This window comes from Somniosus microcephalus, chromosome 13 (assembly GCF_052327205.1).
Source record: "Somniosus microcephalus isolate GS21.2 chromosome 13, FLI_Smic_1.0, whole genome shotgun sequence".
Lineage (NCBI taxonomy): Eukaryota > Metazoa > Chordata > Chondrichthyes > Squaliformes > Somniosidae > Somniosus > Somniosus microcephalus.
In genome coordinates, this window is record NC_140999.1 from 82,252,351 (window position 1) to 82,270,243 (window position 17,893).

The 17,893-nt window shown below is 51.7% G+C and overlaps 1 protein-coding gene across 1 annotated transcript in view; it reads right to left on the reverse strand.

Moving 5' to 3' along the window:
* Positions 1-4,340: 4,340 nt before the first annotated feature.
* The window catches only part of tax1bp3 (Tax1 (human T-cell leukemia virus type I) binding protein 3), a 48,358-nt gene continuing 34,805 nt past the window's right edge, over positions 4,341-17,893 (reverse strand). Inside the window, exons 3-4 of the mRNA XM_086004271.1 lie at positions 12,073-12,207; positions 4,341-6,443 (exon numbers count right to left, since the gene is read on the reverse strand). Of these exons, the coding sequence (XP_085860397.1) occupies positions 6,309-6,443; positions 12,073-12,207 (270 nt within the window). The 3' untranslated portion in view covers positions 4,341-6,308. The remainder of the gene's footprint in view (positions 6,444-12,072; positions 12,208-17,893) is intronic.

Genomic DNA, 17,893 nt, shown 5'->3' on the forward strand with positions numbered 1-17,893 from the left:
CTGGCAGGATGTGCTCCCCGATGCGCTCCACTCTATTCGGTCACTGCTCTGCACTGCCACTAACGCCACCCCTCATGAGAAAATGTTTGTCTTCCCAAGGATGTCCACATCGGGGACATCGCTGCCGCCATGGCTGACGTCCCCAGGGCTGGTCCTACTGAGAAGACACGTGAGGACCCATAAAACGGACCCCCTGGTCGAGAGGGTCGACCTCCTCCACGCCAACCCCCAGTATGCTTACATTGCGTACCCGGACGGGCGGGAGGACACAGTCTGCATAAGAGACCTCGCACCCTCGGGGGCCGCAGTAACCCACTACCACCCCCCCCCCCCCGACGATCTGATATCCAGCCCCAGCAGACGGCAGGCCTGGGCCCCGCGACCCGCTCGACATCTACGAGGACTACACACCAGTGCCCCAGCCTACGCGGGACTCGACGCCGGAAGCTTCACTGCCCCTGCCGTCGCCACGTCAATCACAGCGGCAGACAAGACCTCCGGAGAGACTCCAATACACTAACTTTTAATACACTTCACCCCGCCGGACTCAATTTTAAACAAGGGATGAATGTGGTAAACCACTGTTTGTATTTCACTGTGTACATGCCTGTACATGCCTCAGCTGACTCCTCCCACGAATCCAGGTATAAAGGTGACTGCTCCACAGCCCCTTTGTATTCTGGACCAGTCGACCACACCTTCATTCTGTTGTTAATAAAAGCCTGTTAATTACTCGCTTAATCTCAGTCTTCTGAGTTATTGATAGCGCATCAAGGATGATAAGACAGTGATGTTGCCCAAGGGTCAGTGCTGGGGCCACTGCCTTTTTTGATATATATAAATGACCTGGATATTGGAATACAAAGTAGAATTTCTAAATTTACCGATGACACCAAACTTGGGGGTGCAGCAAACAGTGAGGATGATACCAATCGACTGCAACAGGACATAGAAAGGCTAGCAGAATGGGCAGACAAGTGGCAGATGGAATTTAATACAGAGAAGTGTGAGGTGATGCATTTTGGCAGAAGGAACAGGGAGAGGCAATATACACTTAATGGCAGTTTTAAAGAGTGTGCAGGGACAGAGGGACCTGGGAGTTAATGTGTATAGGTCCCTGAAGGTGTCAGGACATATTGAGAGAGTGGTTAGCAAAGCTATGGGATCTTGGGTTTCATAAATAAAGGTAGAGTACAAAAGTAGAGAAGTTATGCTGAATCTTTATAAAGCGCTGGTTAGGCCACAACTGGAGAATTGCGTCCAGTTCTGGTCACCACACTTTAGGAAGGACGTGAAGGCCCTTGAGAGGGTGCAGAGGAGATTTACCAGAATGGTTCCGGGGATAGGGGATCTGAGCTACAAGGACAGGTTGGAGAAGCTGGATTTGTTTTCATTAGAGCAAAGGAGGTTGAGGGGTGATTTGATAGTGGTGTACAAGATTGAGAGGTTTGGATAGGCTAGACAGGGAAAGGCTGTTCCCACTAGTTGATGGTACATGACCAAACAATCCCTTTCTCCTGGTGACTCCTATAAGGTGTCCAATAAGGTACAACAGCACAGCAGTCACTCACTTTAGGTGAAGTCCTCAGAGAATTTGCAGAATAAATGTCAAGAGTCTTGACAAAGTGCCTCAGAAAGTCTCCCGATGTGTTCCAAATGACCACTTCAAACATAGTGTAGTCAGTCGATCTCCAGCAGCAAGTGAACAGCGAAAGCTGAGCATGGCTTTAAGTAGCTCTAGAGATCCTCAGCAACAACTTCTTTATTGCTGTTCAGCTGGTCACTGTTGGGAGTTTTTTTTGTCTTTTAATACTGCTGTGAAGTGCCTTGGGATGTTTTACTATGTTAAAGGCGCTATATAAATACAAGTAAGAGAGAGATCATTAATTGCAGTGCTAGCCAGTAAAATGGCATGCAGCCTCTTTAATGGACACTAGCAGGTAATTGGTCATCAGAGCCTTAATGATCCTGGAGTTGGCCACTCCTAGTACAAGCTTCAACTTCTTTACCAAGATGGTGTCTTGCACTAAAGGCAGGCTAATCAGATGAAGCAGCTCAAGACCCCTTCTTGGCCACCCAGAGAGTATTTAGCACCTAAAGTATCCGGGGAAAATTGCTCCCTAGGCGTACTTTGTGGTCCCATTCTCCGGAGTCCCCTTCCCTACAAGGCTGCCAGACTCTAGCACCCCAATGCGCCAGGACCTCCACCATCCCACACCAGTTCCAGATCCTGTGAGCCCTCAGTGCTCACAAATCCTAAATCACTTCTGCTTTCTGATCACATAACCACTCCAATGCTCCCAAGACCTCCCTCTCCAACAATCCCAGGATCCCTCACATCCCCAAGATCTGCCCTAATGTTCCAAGAACTTTCCTTTCCAGTGTTCCTTTCCCTCCAGTGCTCCCAAATTCCGGGTGAACCCCTTAATCTACCGAGACTCTGAGACCCCATCCCAGTAATTCCTAAATCCAGGCCCCCTCCCAAATGCCAGTAAATCAAGTGACCCCGGTAATACGACCTGGTAGGGCAGCACAGTGGCATAGTGGTTAGCACTGTTGCCTCACAGCGCCAGGGACCCGGGTTCGAATCTGGCCTCGGGTGACTGTGTGGAGTTTGCACATTCTCCCCGTGTTTGCGTGGGTTTCCTCCGGGTGCTCCGGTTTCCTCCCACAGTCTAAAGATGTGCAGGTTAGGTTGATTGGCTATGATAAATTGACCCTTAGTGTTAGGGGGATTAAATACGTGGGGATAGGGTGGGATATGTGTTGGTGTAGGGGTTACGGGGATCGGGTGGGATGTGTGTCGGTGCAGGCTCGATGGGCCGAAATGGCCTCTATCTGCACTGTGGGGTTTCTGTGATTTCTGTGAACACCTCTGTTCTTAATAAAACCTGACTCACCATGTGGAACTTCTCATGGAGGGAGCACAGGAACCTCAAAATATTAACGTCACAAGTCAGACTGGTAGTACTCAAGAATTTAATTTGTTGGCAGTAAATGTTTGGAACTGTAGAGATAAAGACAGTTGGGGAAGGGGCTTGGGTACGAATAGAATGAACTCGGAGGGGCTGAATGGCTTTTTCCACCCTCCCTTCTGATTCTATCTGAGAATGTCACCATTGACAATGGAACAGGCTCTGCCCATCACTCATGTTCCTTCCTGTCTGGTACAGATATTCCATCCTCTCTATAGGTGCCTCCCAACTCAACATCAGGATGGGCATGACTGTACACTCATGTGGAGAATTAACTTGAGTGAGTTACTAGAGGACTGCTGTCACTATAGCCACTACCTTACATGGAGGGGCAAAAGGACTAGCTGGGTTGTGAATTTGGGTCTGTCATAGATACCTTCCTGCCTTCAGTCGAGTCAGCTCTCCTGCAAGTGGTCCGTGCAGTTTTCTTTTATGGAAGTTGACTTACACTGGGGTACATCTCCCCCTACACCTACCCGCACCATAGTGAAACATGGGGGAGTAACAGCAGAGGCCCCTTTGTTACCTGAACTGGATATCTGTGTCGCTTGCATGTGTTCCTTCAATCTCTCCAAAAGGTGGGCCAACTTAACACTAGATGAGGGGAAATTTGGTTTGAATTATAAAGCTGCTTTATTCCAGTGTATAGAGCAACATAGAATCAGAATCACTCAGTGCAATCACTACAATCTATATATTCATGTAAGGATACAAAATAATGAACTGCCCACCTTCCCACATCTCTGGGTTGTCTTACTTAATTTAGAACAGAATAATCCCTCTGAATTCTGTCCTACAGCCCAAGACAAAACCTCTCTCCCTGCAGTCTCCTGTACTTGTTAACATTCCAGCAGTACTCTAACTGGCTGACATTTGGTGTCTGTGTTCTGTTTTTAAAAACCTCTTGCTCTATGACAAAGTCTGCCCCTCTCACAGACTGCTAGAGATAGGGAATTCAAACAATACCAAACGAATCATTTATTGTTTAGCCTCTGGGAGGTGCACCTTCCGATCAGCATACTACCTGCCTCTGTTTTGTAAACTCGAGAATTACATATTGCTTTAAGAGAATTAAAGGTAACTTTTTCCAACTCCTTTCTGTGGAAAATTGATAAAAAAACCCAGAACCGTGAGCAGTTGGCATGATCTTGGAACATGTTGGATCTGCTGGACCAAGAGCAGTCCTACACATTGCCTGGATGCTGATCCAGGTGAGGGTCAGTTACAGGATCACCAGCAGTGGCAGCATTCAGTGTTGCTCGTGTATATATAAAAATATAAAAGAGTGCCTAAGAGCAGGAAACTAACATCCCCTCACCAGACATTGGATTCTTCACAAACAAGTCACAAGCTTCTATTTAGCGACTCATTCCAACAAGTGTTTTTATTGAAAGCAGTTTAATGGTGATGGGTTTATTTTGTGCAATGAGTAATCTCATCTCTTACCTTCTAGATCAGCCACTAACAGTTTAAACCCAGTCAATCATTAGAGTCTTATACATTAAAAATACAAAACCATTTAGTGTTACACAGGATTTAAAACAAACAATGATTGTGGCAGTCATTATGCAGAAAGGCTGGTTACACCCTATGTATTGCAATCATTTGTCCATTAAAAACATTCAGTAAGAGGTCCTAAATCCCCAGCAAATTATATGATTACAGGTCGATACGATGAGGAGCCCAGCCTCAGCCTGCAGTGTCCGTGTGCAATCTAGTCACAGTTATTATCTGGTGTGCAAGACCCATCAATACTGGAGTAAAAGGTGTGATGGGGTACAAAAGAAACTGGTACAACAGAATGTCAGAATCCAGGAACCCTCAGCTTCTCACAGAACATCCTGCAGAAACTATCCGACCATACATTGCTAGTGCTCCAGCTAGAGCCGCTCCTGGCTACACCAATCAAAAGTATTCACGCAACCAGGTAATCACAAAACCAAGCCTCTGACAGTCACTTACTCCACATACAAAATGTATTATATTTAAATGTAAATTTTTGCAATTTTATCTTTGCGCATGTGAAACATGAGATTGGGCTTGTCCCAACTGCAGGTAGAGAAGGGAGTCCAATACAGGCTTGTGCGGCAGTCATTGCAGTGAAACACTTTCCCTTCACACATTTTGACCTTTATTTGGTTAGTTGCACTCAAGGGCTGGGAATGAAGGCACTTTAGGGGCCCTGAATTGTTGCCCAGTTGTGTATCTGTGACCACAGCTCAGAAATGAAAGTAACTCTGTATAGGGCAGTGTGTGAAAAAAGTGCACAGAATAAATTACCTGGCTCCCATTCCTTCTGAGGAGTACACATCACTCATAGCTGTAATTTGCAGCCAGAGTAGAGTGTGGATCATTTCCAAGTGTGTGAAGGCACAGGGTTGTGGTTAAAATAACATTAGAAAAGAATATTCAGTAAAAGGCTATAAAAAGTACATTTTGAAAAGTGACTTCAGACAGATCTCAAGAACTTCAAGACATCCGCATAGGTTCAGAATTTAGAGATGTACGGATGTAGATTGCTTTGGTTCAAATTGGCTTTTAAATGAATCATCGTCAAAACATCCCATGATCCTCCAGCCCCAGGACAGTCCCAGAACTTGCAGTACTCAGCATCATTCATCGCGCAGACACGATGGGTCGAATGGCCTCCTTCTGTGCCGTAAATTTCTGTGAGTCTATGACAGATAAAATCATATTGCATCGTGCCAACCACACTGAACTCACACTTTAAAGAGCAACGGCCCATTGGGTTGCTCAGTGCCAGTACCACAGAGGACACAAGCAAGGTGATCGCAACCATTTCTACCCAGAAGGTCCAGTCAGTCATACCATATAAAAGATTCTTGGGGATACCAACGATATTTTTGTACAGCACTCCTGCATTTGGGTGGTGGTGTAAAACCATTTAAAACGGGCTAGAGTCTGTGTTCAAATAGCAGCCAGAGGAATGTCTGAGGAACACATTAAGTGTTTGTCCTCCAATACCACCAACAGGCTCGAGGTTCCAGCGTTAAATGGGCCCGAGTCATCTCACTTTGGAGTCTTGGTCCCAATGATAATGTTGTTGAATCGGTTTCAGTGCAGCATCTCTATAGAATTGGCACATTACACCGAAGAGAGGTTTCATGGAATTCTCTGAGATCTATGTGCAGGTACTTTTGTTATTCTATACACCTAAATAGCAAGTGCCTTTGCTGGTCTACCAGTGCTGAATACTGGCAGGCCATGGTCTGCATAACACCGTGCGGCAAAATTAAATGGCCTTCAGCTACAGGATAATTTCTCTTTAAATTGTGAAGTTCAAGTAGGCCACCGGTCCCAGTGAGAGCTCATCTACTGCAGTGACTGTCGTATAGCCTGCTGCAGAGATTTACGGGTTACCAGAAGCCGAACTACATCTTCGTTCTTCTTAGTGAGACGCTTCCTGGCCTGGTCGTGTGTTACCATCGTCATATCCCAACCATTCACCTGCAAAGGAAACAGGTATCAGGTGTGTGGACCAGAACACCGTCCATTACGGTCACACTAATTCAATATCAAGCAAAGCAATCTTTCTGCAATGATTTTGATCTTTGATGAATGAACCTTTGATTGAGCTTTTACACTAGATATTTAGACTAGATCTTTGATTTTGAGCTTTTACACTAGATATTTTCCTTGGGTTCAGCATCACTTACAAATCTTGTAAGTGGACCTGGTGTCCCTTATGAACCAGAGTGTGCCCCTTCCTGCCCAGTATCCAGGTAAAGGTATCAAGGCCCAGGGATGGAACAGGGAACCTTTGCCACTGTATTCCACCTTACTGCAATGTGATCTCATCTTCCATAGTCAGGCTTTAAACCAACAGAACACATTTATTAGACATTAACCAGGTAAATAAGCAGTAGAGAGGGGTCATAACCTTAAAATCAGAGCCAGGCCATTCAGGAGAGAAGTTAGGAAGCACTTCTTCATGCAAAGGGTGGAACTCTCTCCCACAAAAAGCAGTAGATGCTAGCTCAATTAATAATTTTAAATCGGAGATCAATAGATTTTTGCCAGTCAAGGACAAGAGTATAAAAAGAAATGGAGCCAAGAATTGAGATACAGATCAGCTATGATCTCACTGAATGGTGGGATAGGTTTAAGGCTGACTGGTGAGCTGTGCGAAGGTTGCCACATATAAACCTCCAACTGCCTGCGCCTGGCTACACAGATGTCCATCAAGTGGACTGCAAGGAAATGCAGCCCTGCCCTCTCAAGCCTGACTCAAGTCTTCCTTTGATTGCCAGTACAAAGGAATCCAAATGGCATTTGCCCACTCAAGTACAGCAAGGTTCAAAGCTGTCACTCTGCCTGTGCCTAACTGGGTGGGTGAGGGGTGGGTTCCAAGTTGCCCAAATTAAATAGACCAGCGACCGGAGCAGAAAGAAGTCATGCAATTCTTCTTAATGCATCAGAAGTGATCCTTCTGATCTCAGACTATTCTCCACAGCTTGAACTAATCAGCTAACAGTAACTAACTGTGTGTGCTGTGACCAGAAAGAAACACCCCAATAAATAATCTATCAGCAACAAATTAGCTTCAGTTCTGACAGATCCCAATTGCATGATCCAGGGCTTTATAAATAGAGGCATAGAGTTCAAAAGCCAGGAAGTTATGCTAAACCTTTATAAAATACTAGCTCATAAGAACATATGAAATGGGAGCAGGAGTAGGCCATTTGGCCCCTCGAGCCTGCTCCGCCATTCAATAAGATCATGGCTGATCTTCTACCTCAACTCCACCTTCCCGCACTATCCCCAAATCCCTCGAGTCCCTTAGTATCCAAAAATCTACCGAACTCTGTCTTGAATATATTCAACGACTCAGCAGAATTCCAAAGATTCACAACGCTCCCTGTCCCGTCAAGCCCTGTAAGAATTTTATATGTTTCAAAGAGATCACCTCTTATTCTTCTAAACTCTAAAGAATATAGGCCCAATCTACTCAATCTCTCATCATAGGACAATCCCCTCATCCCTGGAACACAAGGTCAGCCTGACAGGACATGGTAACTGTATAGGGTGGAGCACGACTTCATACATGCAATGGTCACACTGAACCCCTCGTCACTACATTTTGACTCACTGGATACACCACGAGTCCCCATGTTTGAGCGGTACAATAAACACCATCAGACCACAGACCCTCGATAAATGACCAGATTAATGACATGTGAATAGATAATAGACAGTAACAAGGACAAACAGTAGAGAAAGTCATTACAAACTTCAAAGCAATGTAAAACATGGTCCTTGAACATAACCATATGTGACAGTTCACTGCTAAACTTCCATAATCTCTCCTAACTCTCTGCGAGTCTGATGGCTTCAGCAGGAATGGTAAACAGGGGCCAGTCAGCTGTGAGGAACACCTCAAAATCTCAGACAGCCCTCCCAGCATCTCCCCACCTCCTCGCTTAACCTCTTTCCCCCCAAACTTCCCTAACCTCATCCCCTACCCCATCGGCCTCCCAGCCTCTCCTATTCCCTTCCCCTTCTCCCTCATCAATCCCCTCCTCCCACTCTTCCATTCCTCTCCAACTCATATCCCTCCACTCTCTCCCATTCCTCTCCAACTCATATCCCTCCACTCTCTCCCATTCCTCTCCAACTCATATCCCTCCACTCTCTCCCATTCCTCTCCAACTCATATCCCTCCACTCTCTCCCATTCCTCTCCAACATTCATATCCCTCCACTCTCTCCCACTCCCCCTCCACGCCCCCTCTCACTGCTCCTTGCCCGCGCGCCCTCCCCCCGGCCTCTCGCCCGCGCGCCCTCCCCCCGGCCTCTCGCCCGCGCGCCCTGCCCCCGGCCTCTCGCCCGCGCGCCCTCCGCCCGGCCTCTCGCCCGCGCGCCCTCCCCCCGGCCTCTCGCCCGCGCGCCCTCCCCCCGGCCTCTCGCCAGCGCGCCCTCCCCACGGCCTCTCGCCCGCGCGCCCTCCCCCCGGCCTCTCGCCCGCGCGCCCTCCCCCCGGCCTCTCGCCCGCGCGCCCTCCCCCCGGCCTCTCGCCCGCGCGCCCTCCCCCCGGCCTCTCGCCCGCGCGCCCTCCCACCGGCCTCTCGCCCGCGCGCCCTCCCCCCGGCCTCTCGCGCGCGCGCGCCCTCCCCCCGGCCTCTCGCCCGCGCGCCCTCCCCCCGGCCTCTCGCCAGCGCGCCCTCCCCCCGGCCTCTCGCCCGCGCGCCCTCCCCCCGGCCTCTCGCCCGCGCACCCTCCCCCCGGCCTCTCGCCCGCGCGCCCTCCCCCCGGCCTCTCGCCCGCGCGCCCTCCCACCGGCCTCTCGCCCGCGCACCCTCCCCCCGGCCTCACGCGCGCGCGCCCTCCCCCCGGCCTCTCGCCCGCGCGCCCTCCCACCGGCCTCTCGCCCGCGCACCCTCCCCCCGGCCTCACGCGCGCGCGCCCTCCCCCCGGCCTCTCGCCCGCGCGCCCTCCCCCCGGCCTCTCGCCCGCGCGCCCTCCCCCCGGCCTCTCGCCCGCGCGCCCTCCCACCGGCCTCTCGCCCGCGCACCCTCCCCCCGGCCTCACGCGCGCGCGCCCTCCCCCCGGCCTCTCGCCCGCGCGCCCTCCCCCCGGCCTCTCGCCCGCGCGCCCTCCCCCGGGCCTCTCGCCAGCGCGCCCTCCCCCCGGCCTCTCGCCCGCGCGCCCTCCCCCCGGCCTCTCGCCCGCGCGCCCTCCCCCCGGCCTCTCGCCCGCGCGCCCTCCCCCCGGCCTCTCGCCCGCGCGCCCTCCCACCGGCCTCTCGCCCGCGCGCCCTCCCCCCGGCCTCTCGCGCGCGCGCGCCCTCCCCCCGGCCTCTCGCCCGCGCGCCCTCCCCCCGGCCTCTCGCCAGCGCGCCCTCCCCCCGGCCTCTCGCCCGCGCGCCCTCCCCCCGGCCTCTCGCCCGCGCACCCTCCCCCCGGCCTCTCGCCCGCGCGCCCTCCCCCCGGCCTCTCGCCCGCGCGCCCTCCCACCGGCCTCTCGCCCGCGCACCCTCCCCCCGGCCTCACGCGCGCGCGCCCTCCCCCCGGCCTCTCGCCCGCGCGCCCTCCCACCGGCCTCTCGCCCGCGCACCCTCCCCCCGGCCTCACGCGCGCGCGCCCTCCCCCCGGCCTCTCGCCCGCGCGCCCTCCCCCCGGCCTCTCGCCCGCGCGCCCTCCCCCCGGCCTCTCGCCCGCGCGCCCTCCCACCGGCCTCTCGCCCGCGCGCCCTCCCCCCGGCCTCTCGCCCGCGCGCCCTCCCCCCGGCCTCTAGCCCGCGCGCCCTCCCCTCGGTCTCTCGCCCGCGCGCCCTCCCCTCGGCCTCTCGCTCGCGCGCCCTCCCCTCGGCCGCTCCCTCGCGCTCCCCCCTCCGCCGCTCCCTCGCGCTCCCCCCTCCGCCGCTCCCTCCCGCTCCCCCCTCCGCCGCTCCCTCGCGCTCCCCCCTCAGCCGCTCCCTCGCGCTCCCCCCTCAGCCGCTCCCTCGCGCTCCCCCCTCAGCCGCTCCCTCTCTCCTCCTCCCCCCTCAGCCGCTCCCTCTCTCCTCCTCCCCCCTCAGCCGCTCCCTCTCTCCTCCTCCCCCCTCAGCCGCTCCCTCTCTCCTCCTCCCCCCTCAGCCGCTCCCTCTCTCCTCCTCCCCCCTCAGCCGCTCCCCCTCTCCTCCTCCCCCCTCAGCCGCTCCCTCTCTCCTCCTCCCCCCTCAGCCGCTCCCTCTCTCCTCCTCCCCCCTCAGCCGCTCCCTCTCTCCTCCTCCGCCCTCAGCCGCTCCCTCTCTCCTCCTCCCCCCTCAGCCGCTCCCTCTCTCCTCCTCCCCCCTCAGCCGCTCCCTCTCTCCTCCTCCCCCCTCAGCCGCTCCCTCTCTCCTCCTCCCCCCTCAGCCGCTCCCTCTCTCCTCCTCCCCCCTCAGCCGCTCCCTCTCTCCTCCTCCCCCCTCAGCCGCTCCCTCTCTGCTCCTCCCCCCTCAGCCGCTCCCTCTCTCCTCCTCCCCCCTCAGCCGCTCCCTCTCTCCTCCTCCCCCCTCAGCCGCTCCCTCTCTCCTCCTCCCCCCTCAGCCGCTCCCTCTCTCCTCCTCCCCCCTCAGCCGCTCCCTCTCTCCTCCTCCCCCCTCAGCCGCTCCCTCTCTCCTCCTCCCCCCTCAGCCGCTCCCTCTCTCCTCCTCCCCCCTCAGCCGCTCCCTCTCCTCCTCCCCCCTCAGCCGCTCCCTCTCTCTTCCTCCCCCCTCAGCCGCTCCCTCTCTCCTCCTCCCCCCTCAGCCGCTCCCTCTCTCCTCCTCCCCCCTCAGCCGCTCCCTCTCTCCTCCTCCCCCCTCAGCCGCTCCCTCTCTCCTCCTCCCCCCTCAGCCGCTCCCTCTCCTCCTCCCCCTCAGCCGCTCCCTCTCTCCTCCTCCCCCCTCAGCCGCTCCCTCTCTCCTCCTCCCCCCTCAGCCGCTCCCTCTCTCCTCCTCCCCCCTCAGCCGCTCCCTCTCTCCTCCTCCCCCCTCAGCCGCTCCCTCTCTCCTCCTCCCCCCTCAGCCGCTCCCTCTCCTCCTCCCCCCTCAGCCGCTCCCTCTCTCCTCCTCCCCCCTCAGCCGCTCCCTCTCTCCTCCTCCCCCCTCAGCCGCTCCCTCTCTCCTCCTCCCTCCTCAGCCGCTCCCTCTCTCCTCCTCCCCCCTCAGCCGCTCCCTCTCTCCTCCTCCCCCCTCAGCCGCTCCCTCTCTCCTCCTCCCTCCTCAGCCGCTCCCTCTCTCCTCCTCCTCCCTCAGCCGCTCCCTCTCTCCTCCTCCCCCCTCAGCCGCTCCCTCTCCTCCTCCCCCCTCAGCCGCTCCCTCTCTCCTCCTCCCCCCTCAGCCGCTCCCTCTCCTCCTCCCCCCTCAGCCGCTCCCTCTCTCCTCCTCCCCCCTCAGCCGCTCCCTCTCCTCCTCCCCCCTCAGCCGCTCCCTCTCTCCTCCTCCCCCCCTCAGCCGCTCCCTCTCTCCTCCTCCCCCCTCAGCTGTTCGCCCGCTCCCCTTCACCACCATTCACTCGCCCTCTCCCTCCCGCCGCTCTCCCCCACCCCCCTTCCACACACTCTCTCAGATCTGTTATACGGACAAAATAATTGGTTGACCAACATTACTGTAAACAACAGCACTACACACCCAACCTGCATTATCTTGTCTCCAATCAGGAGTCCCGCAACTTCAGCTGGTCCTCCTTCTGAGACTCTGGTTACATATATACCCTGTAAATACAAACCGAGAAGCACGATTGGTTGCACTAGTGTAATGTCAGTGGAGAGCTACACACATTTAAACAGATTCATGACCAAAGATGGAGGCAGCAGCAGTAAATTGAAATAAAAACATATTAACCAGCTGTAAATACAGGAAGTGAAACACTGATTCCTGTACCACAACCATACTAATTCTACATGGCCCTCTCGGCAATCAGTCTCTCATTCCCCGCACAATCGTAGAATCGTACCATTCGGCCCATCGAGTCTGTGCCGGCTCTTTCGAGAGCAATCCAGTTAGTCCCACTCCCCCGCTCTTTCCCCATATCTCAGCAATTTTTTCTCCTTCAAGTATTTATCCAATTCCCTTTTGAAGGCTACTATTGAATGTTCCACATAATGCACACCAGAGCAGAGGGCTAGTGGGCATGGGGCAGTAAACTGGTCATACACCAGTGCACGATAGCAGTAACAGCCTATACGGGAGACGATAATCTGGAAAAGCACCATTATAGCTATTTGTTAACAAAAGCTTATCACATTCTTCCTCCCGCCCCCAATCACCGCCCCACAATATTCACTTCTGGCTGAAGTCTGTTTTCTGGGATTTTGCTTGTCTGATGTGTCAGCGACAGAGTGAATAAAGTGGGGCCGAGGGGTTTAGTTCCTGCATCAATTGTGACCAAGCCCTTCAATGGCTCAGTGGAGAAATGGGACTGCCTGGTACGGCACCAAGATGCACAGACTAGGAAGTGCTAAGGTTTAATCTCCTATCTGTGCTCAGCCAGCATAGCTCAGCCCTGCAATTAAATCCAGCATTCCTGAACGTCAGTCAAAAACAGAGCTGGGATCAGATGTGATCCCAGGGCAAAAGCAGGAACTAAGTGTCACAAAACATATTTGAAAGTGCTCTATCTGAATGCACGTAGCATTCGTAACAAAATAGACGAGTTAATGGCACAAATAACTACATATGGGTATGATCTTGTGGCCATTACAGAAACATGGCTGCAGGGTGACAATGCCTGGGAATTAAACATACCAGGTTATTTAATGATCAGGAAGGACAGGCAGGAAGGAAGGGGAGGTGGGGTGGCTATGTTAATAAAGGAAGGAATCACTGTAATACAGAGAAATGATATTGGGTCAAAAGATCAGGATAGTGAAACAGTTTGGGTGGAGATAAGGAATAATAAGGGGAAAAAAACACTAGTGGGCGTAGTCTGTAGGCCTCCGAACAGTTGCAACTCTGTTGGACGGAGTATCAATCAGGAAATAGTTGAGGCTTGTAATAAGGGAACATCTATAATTATGGGGGATTTTAACTATCATATTAATTGGACAAATCAAATTGGGCAGGGCTGCCTTGAGGATGAGTTCATTGAGTGTATTAGGGATGGATTTCTTGAGCAGTATGTAACTGAACCGACCAGGGGACAAGCAACCTTAGATCTGGTCCTGTGTAACGAGACAGGATTAATTAAAAATGTCCTAGTAAAGGATCCCCTTGGAATGAGTGACCATAACATGGTTGAATTCCATATTCAATTAGAGGGTGAGAAGGTTGGATCTAAAACAAGCGTGCTAAGCTTGAATAAAGGAGACAATGAAGGTATGAGAGCGGAATTGAGTAGAGTGGATTGGGAAAATAGATTAAAGGGTAAGACTATACATGATCAGTGGTGTACATTTAAGGAGTTATTTTACAACTTCCAAAAAATATATATTCCACTGAGAAGAAAAGGGTGTAAAAGAAAAGACAGCCATCCGTGGCTAAGTAAAGAAATTAAGGATAGTATTCGACTAAAAACAACGGCATATAAGGTAGCCAAATCTAGTGGGAGGATAGAGCATTGGGAAAACTTTAAAAGACAGCAAAAAATAACAAAAAGATTGATTAAGAAAGGGAAGATAGATTATGAAAGTAAATTAGCAAAAAATATAAAAACAGATAGTAAGAGTTTTTATAGTTATATAAAAAGAAAAAGGGTGGCTAAAGTAAATGTTGGTCCCTTAGAGGATGAGACCGGGAAATTAATGGTGGGAAATATGGAGATGGCAAAAACACTGAATGAATATTTTGTATCAGTCTTTACAGTAGAAGACACTAAGAATATCCCAACACTGGACAAACAGGGGGCTATAGGGGGGGAGGAGCTAAACACGATCAAAATCACTAAGGAAGTGGTACTCGGTAAAATAATGGGACTCAAGGCGGATAAATCACCTGGACCTGATGGCTTACATCCTAGGATCTTGAGGGAAGTGGCGGTAGGGATTGTGGATGCATTGGTAATAATTTTCCAAAACTCCCTGGACTCAGCAAAGGTCCCGGCAGACTGGAAAACTGCTAATGTAACGCCCTTATTTAAAAAGGGCAGTAGACAGAAGGCTGGAAACTATAGACCGGTTAGCCTAACATCTGTGGTAGGTAAAATATTGGGAGTCCATTATTAAGGAGACAGTAACAGGACATTTGGATAATCATAATTTAATAGGACAAAGTCAGCATGGTTTTATGAAGGGGAAGTCATGTTTGACAAATTTGCTGGAGTTCTTTGAGGAAGTAACACATAGGGTGGATAAAGGTGAACCAGTGGTCGTAGTGTATTTAGACTTCCAAAAGGCATTTGACAAGGTGCCACACAAAAGATTATTGCTTAAGATAAAAAATCACGGGATTGGGGGTAATATTCTGGCATGGATAGAGGATTGGCTATCTAACAGAAGGCAGAGAGTTGGGATAAATGGTTCATTCTCAGACTGGCAATCAGTAACTAGTGGTGTTCCGCAGGGGTCAGTGCTGGGTCCCCAACTCTTTACAATCTATATTAATGATTTGGAGGGGGGGACCGAGTGTAACATATCAAAGTTTGCAGATGATACTAAGATGGGAGGGAAAGTAGTGAGTGAGGAGGACATAAAAAACCTGCAAGGGGACATAGACAGGCTAAGTAAGTGGGCAGAGATTTGGCAGATGGAATACAATACTGGAAAGTGTGAGATTATGCACTTTGGCAGGAAAAATCGTAGAGCAAGTTATTATCTTAATGGCAAGAAACTGGAAAGTACTGAAGTACAAAGGGATCTGGGGGTCCTGGTGCACGAAACTCAAAAGGTTAGTATGCAGGTGCAGCAAGTGATTAAGAAGGCCAATGGAATGTTGGCTTTCATTGCTAGGGGGATAGAATATAAAAATAGGGAGGTATTGCTTCAGTTGTACAAGGTATTGGTGAGACCGCACCTGGAATACTGCATACAGTTTTGGTGTCCATACTTAAGAAAAGACATACTTGCTCTCGAGTCAGTACAAAGAAGGTTCACTCGGTTAATCCCGGGGATGAGGGGATGGACATATGAGGAGAGGTTGAGTAGATTGGGACTCTACTCATTGGAGTTCAGAAGAATGAGAGGCGATCTTATTGAAACATATAAGATTGTGAAGGGGTTGGATCGGGTGGATGCGGGGAGGATGTTCCCACAGGGGGGCACGGTGGCATAGTGGTTAGCACTGTTGCCTCACAGCGCCAGGGACCCGGGTTCAAATCTGGCCTCGGGCGACTGTCTGTGTAGAGTTTGCAGATTCTCCGTGTCTGCGTGGGTTTCCTCCGGGTGCTCCGGTTTCCTCCCACAGTCCAAAGATGTGCGGGTTAGGTTGATTTGGGTATGATAAATTGACCCTTAGTGTTAGGGGATTAAATACATGGGGTTACGGGGATAGGGTGGGATATGTGTCGGTGCAGGCTCGATGGGCCGAAATGGCCTCTATCTGCACTGTGGGGATTCTGTGTGATTCTGTGTGTGTGTGTGTGTGATGATGGGTGAAACTAGAACTAGGGGGCATAGTCTTAGAATAAGGGGCTGCTCTTTCAAAACTGAGATGAGGAGGAACTACTTCACTCAGAGGGTGGTAGGTCCATGGAATATGCTGCCCCAAAAAGCTATAGAAGCTACATCAGTACATAAATTTAAAACAGAAATAGACAGTTTCCTAGAAGTAAAGGGAATTAAGGGTTACGGAGAGCGGGCAGGAATTTGGACATGAGTCTATGTTCGGATCGGTCATGGCCCTGTGGGTAGCGGAGCAGGCCCAGGGGCCATGTAGCCTGGTCCTGCTCCTATTTCGTGTGTCTAATTCTGTTAGATTGAGGAGATGGTTCTGTGATAGTAGATTGGCGGTTAGGATCAGATCAGCCATGATCTTATTGAATGGCGGAGCAGGCTCGAGGGGCCGATTGGCCTACTCCTGCTCCTATTTCTTATGTTCTTAACATGGGCTTCAGCAGTCTGGGCCGCCTGGCTGACGGGCAACACCAAGGGCAATGGTGTGGCGGCGGAAGGAGCAGCAATGCTGCCATCTGGAGAGAGGCCAGCACGTTCCTCCTCTTCCAGTTCCTCGGGGGGGTGGGGGGAGGCAAGGTGGATCTTGCTCCTGGAAGCCTGCAATGATGAAGCTAGAAGGGTTAGGGTGCAGCGCGTTTGGCCACTATAGGAGGATGTGTGATTAGACCATATGGAGCTTGTGAGTGAGGATAGGTTTGGGGATTCGGGACCAGGATTGGCCTACTCCTGCTCCTATTTCTTATGTTCTTATGATGCCCTCACAGTTGAATAGTAAGTGGTGCTCATCAACTAAGTTGATGCATGAAAAATGGTCACTAGGTTGAGGTACCAGAGGGCAGCCCATGCTTGTGGAATCTTACCCCAGTAATCAGTCACCAGGTCCAATTTATAGAGGGATAGAATTGAAAAGCAGAGAAGTTATGTTAAACTCATATAGAACCTTGCTTAGACCACACGGAGTACTGTGAACAGTTCTGGTCTCCGTATTATGAAGGATATAGAGGCACTGGAGGTGGTGTGAAAAAGATTTATTCGAATGATACCAGAACGGAGAGGCTATACCCATCAGGAAAGGATGAACGGGCTGGGGCTCTTTTCTCTGGAAAAGGGAAGAGAAGGCTGAGGGTGACTTTAAGATTATGAAAGGGTTTGATAGGGTAAAATTAGAGATGTTTCCACTTGCGGGCGAGACCAGAACTAGGGGCCATAAATATAAGATAGTCACTAATAAATCCAGTAGGGAATTCAAGAGAAACTTCTTTACCCAGAGAGTGGTGAGAATGTGGAACTCGCTACCACAGGGAGTGGTTGAGGTAAATAGTATAGATGCATTCAAGGGGAGGGTAGATAAACGCAGGAGGGAGAAAGGAATAGACGGATATATTGATGGGGTGAGATGAAGAAGTGTGGGAGGAGGCTCGTGTGGAGCATAAACACTGGCGTAGCCTGATTCTACACTGTAAATACCTTGTCAGGAGGAAAAGAAAAATGTTGAGAATTAGAATGCTTTCCATTCATCGCAGAGACCAGGGATCAAAGCCAGCCAAGGGGTAGGAAAGATTCCTCTTTCTGCAGCTTCCACTGGTCTGTTGTGAAGTGATTTTGAATGATCTGGCTTGGTATGGTAGACTGAAGACTGCCCTTTGTAACAGAGGGTACTACTCAGGCTGGAATTAGACTGTGCTGTTGGGGGCAGATGGGGGAAGTCTCTTTAACTCAGCATTTGGCCATACTGTGCCTAACGTAGGATTACCCAATGGTGCAGTGGGGAGGTCAGGGGGTGGGGTGGTGGTGATGCCCCCGCCAATCATTGAGGTCAGCCAATGTAGCTTTGGAGGACCACCTCTGCTTTGCTCCCAAGAACTTCTGTTGTTGGCCTCCAGGTTCAGCTCAGCCTTTGTACCAAGTT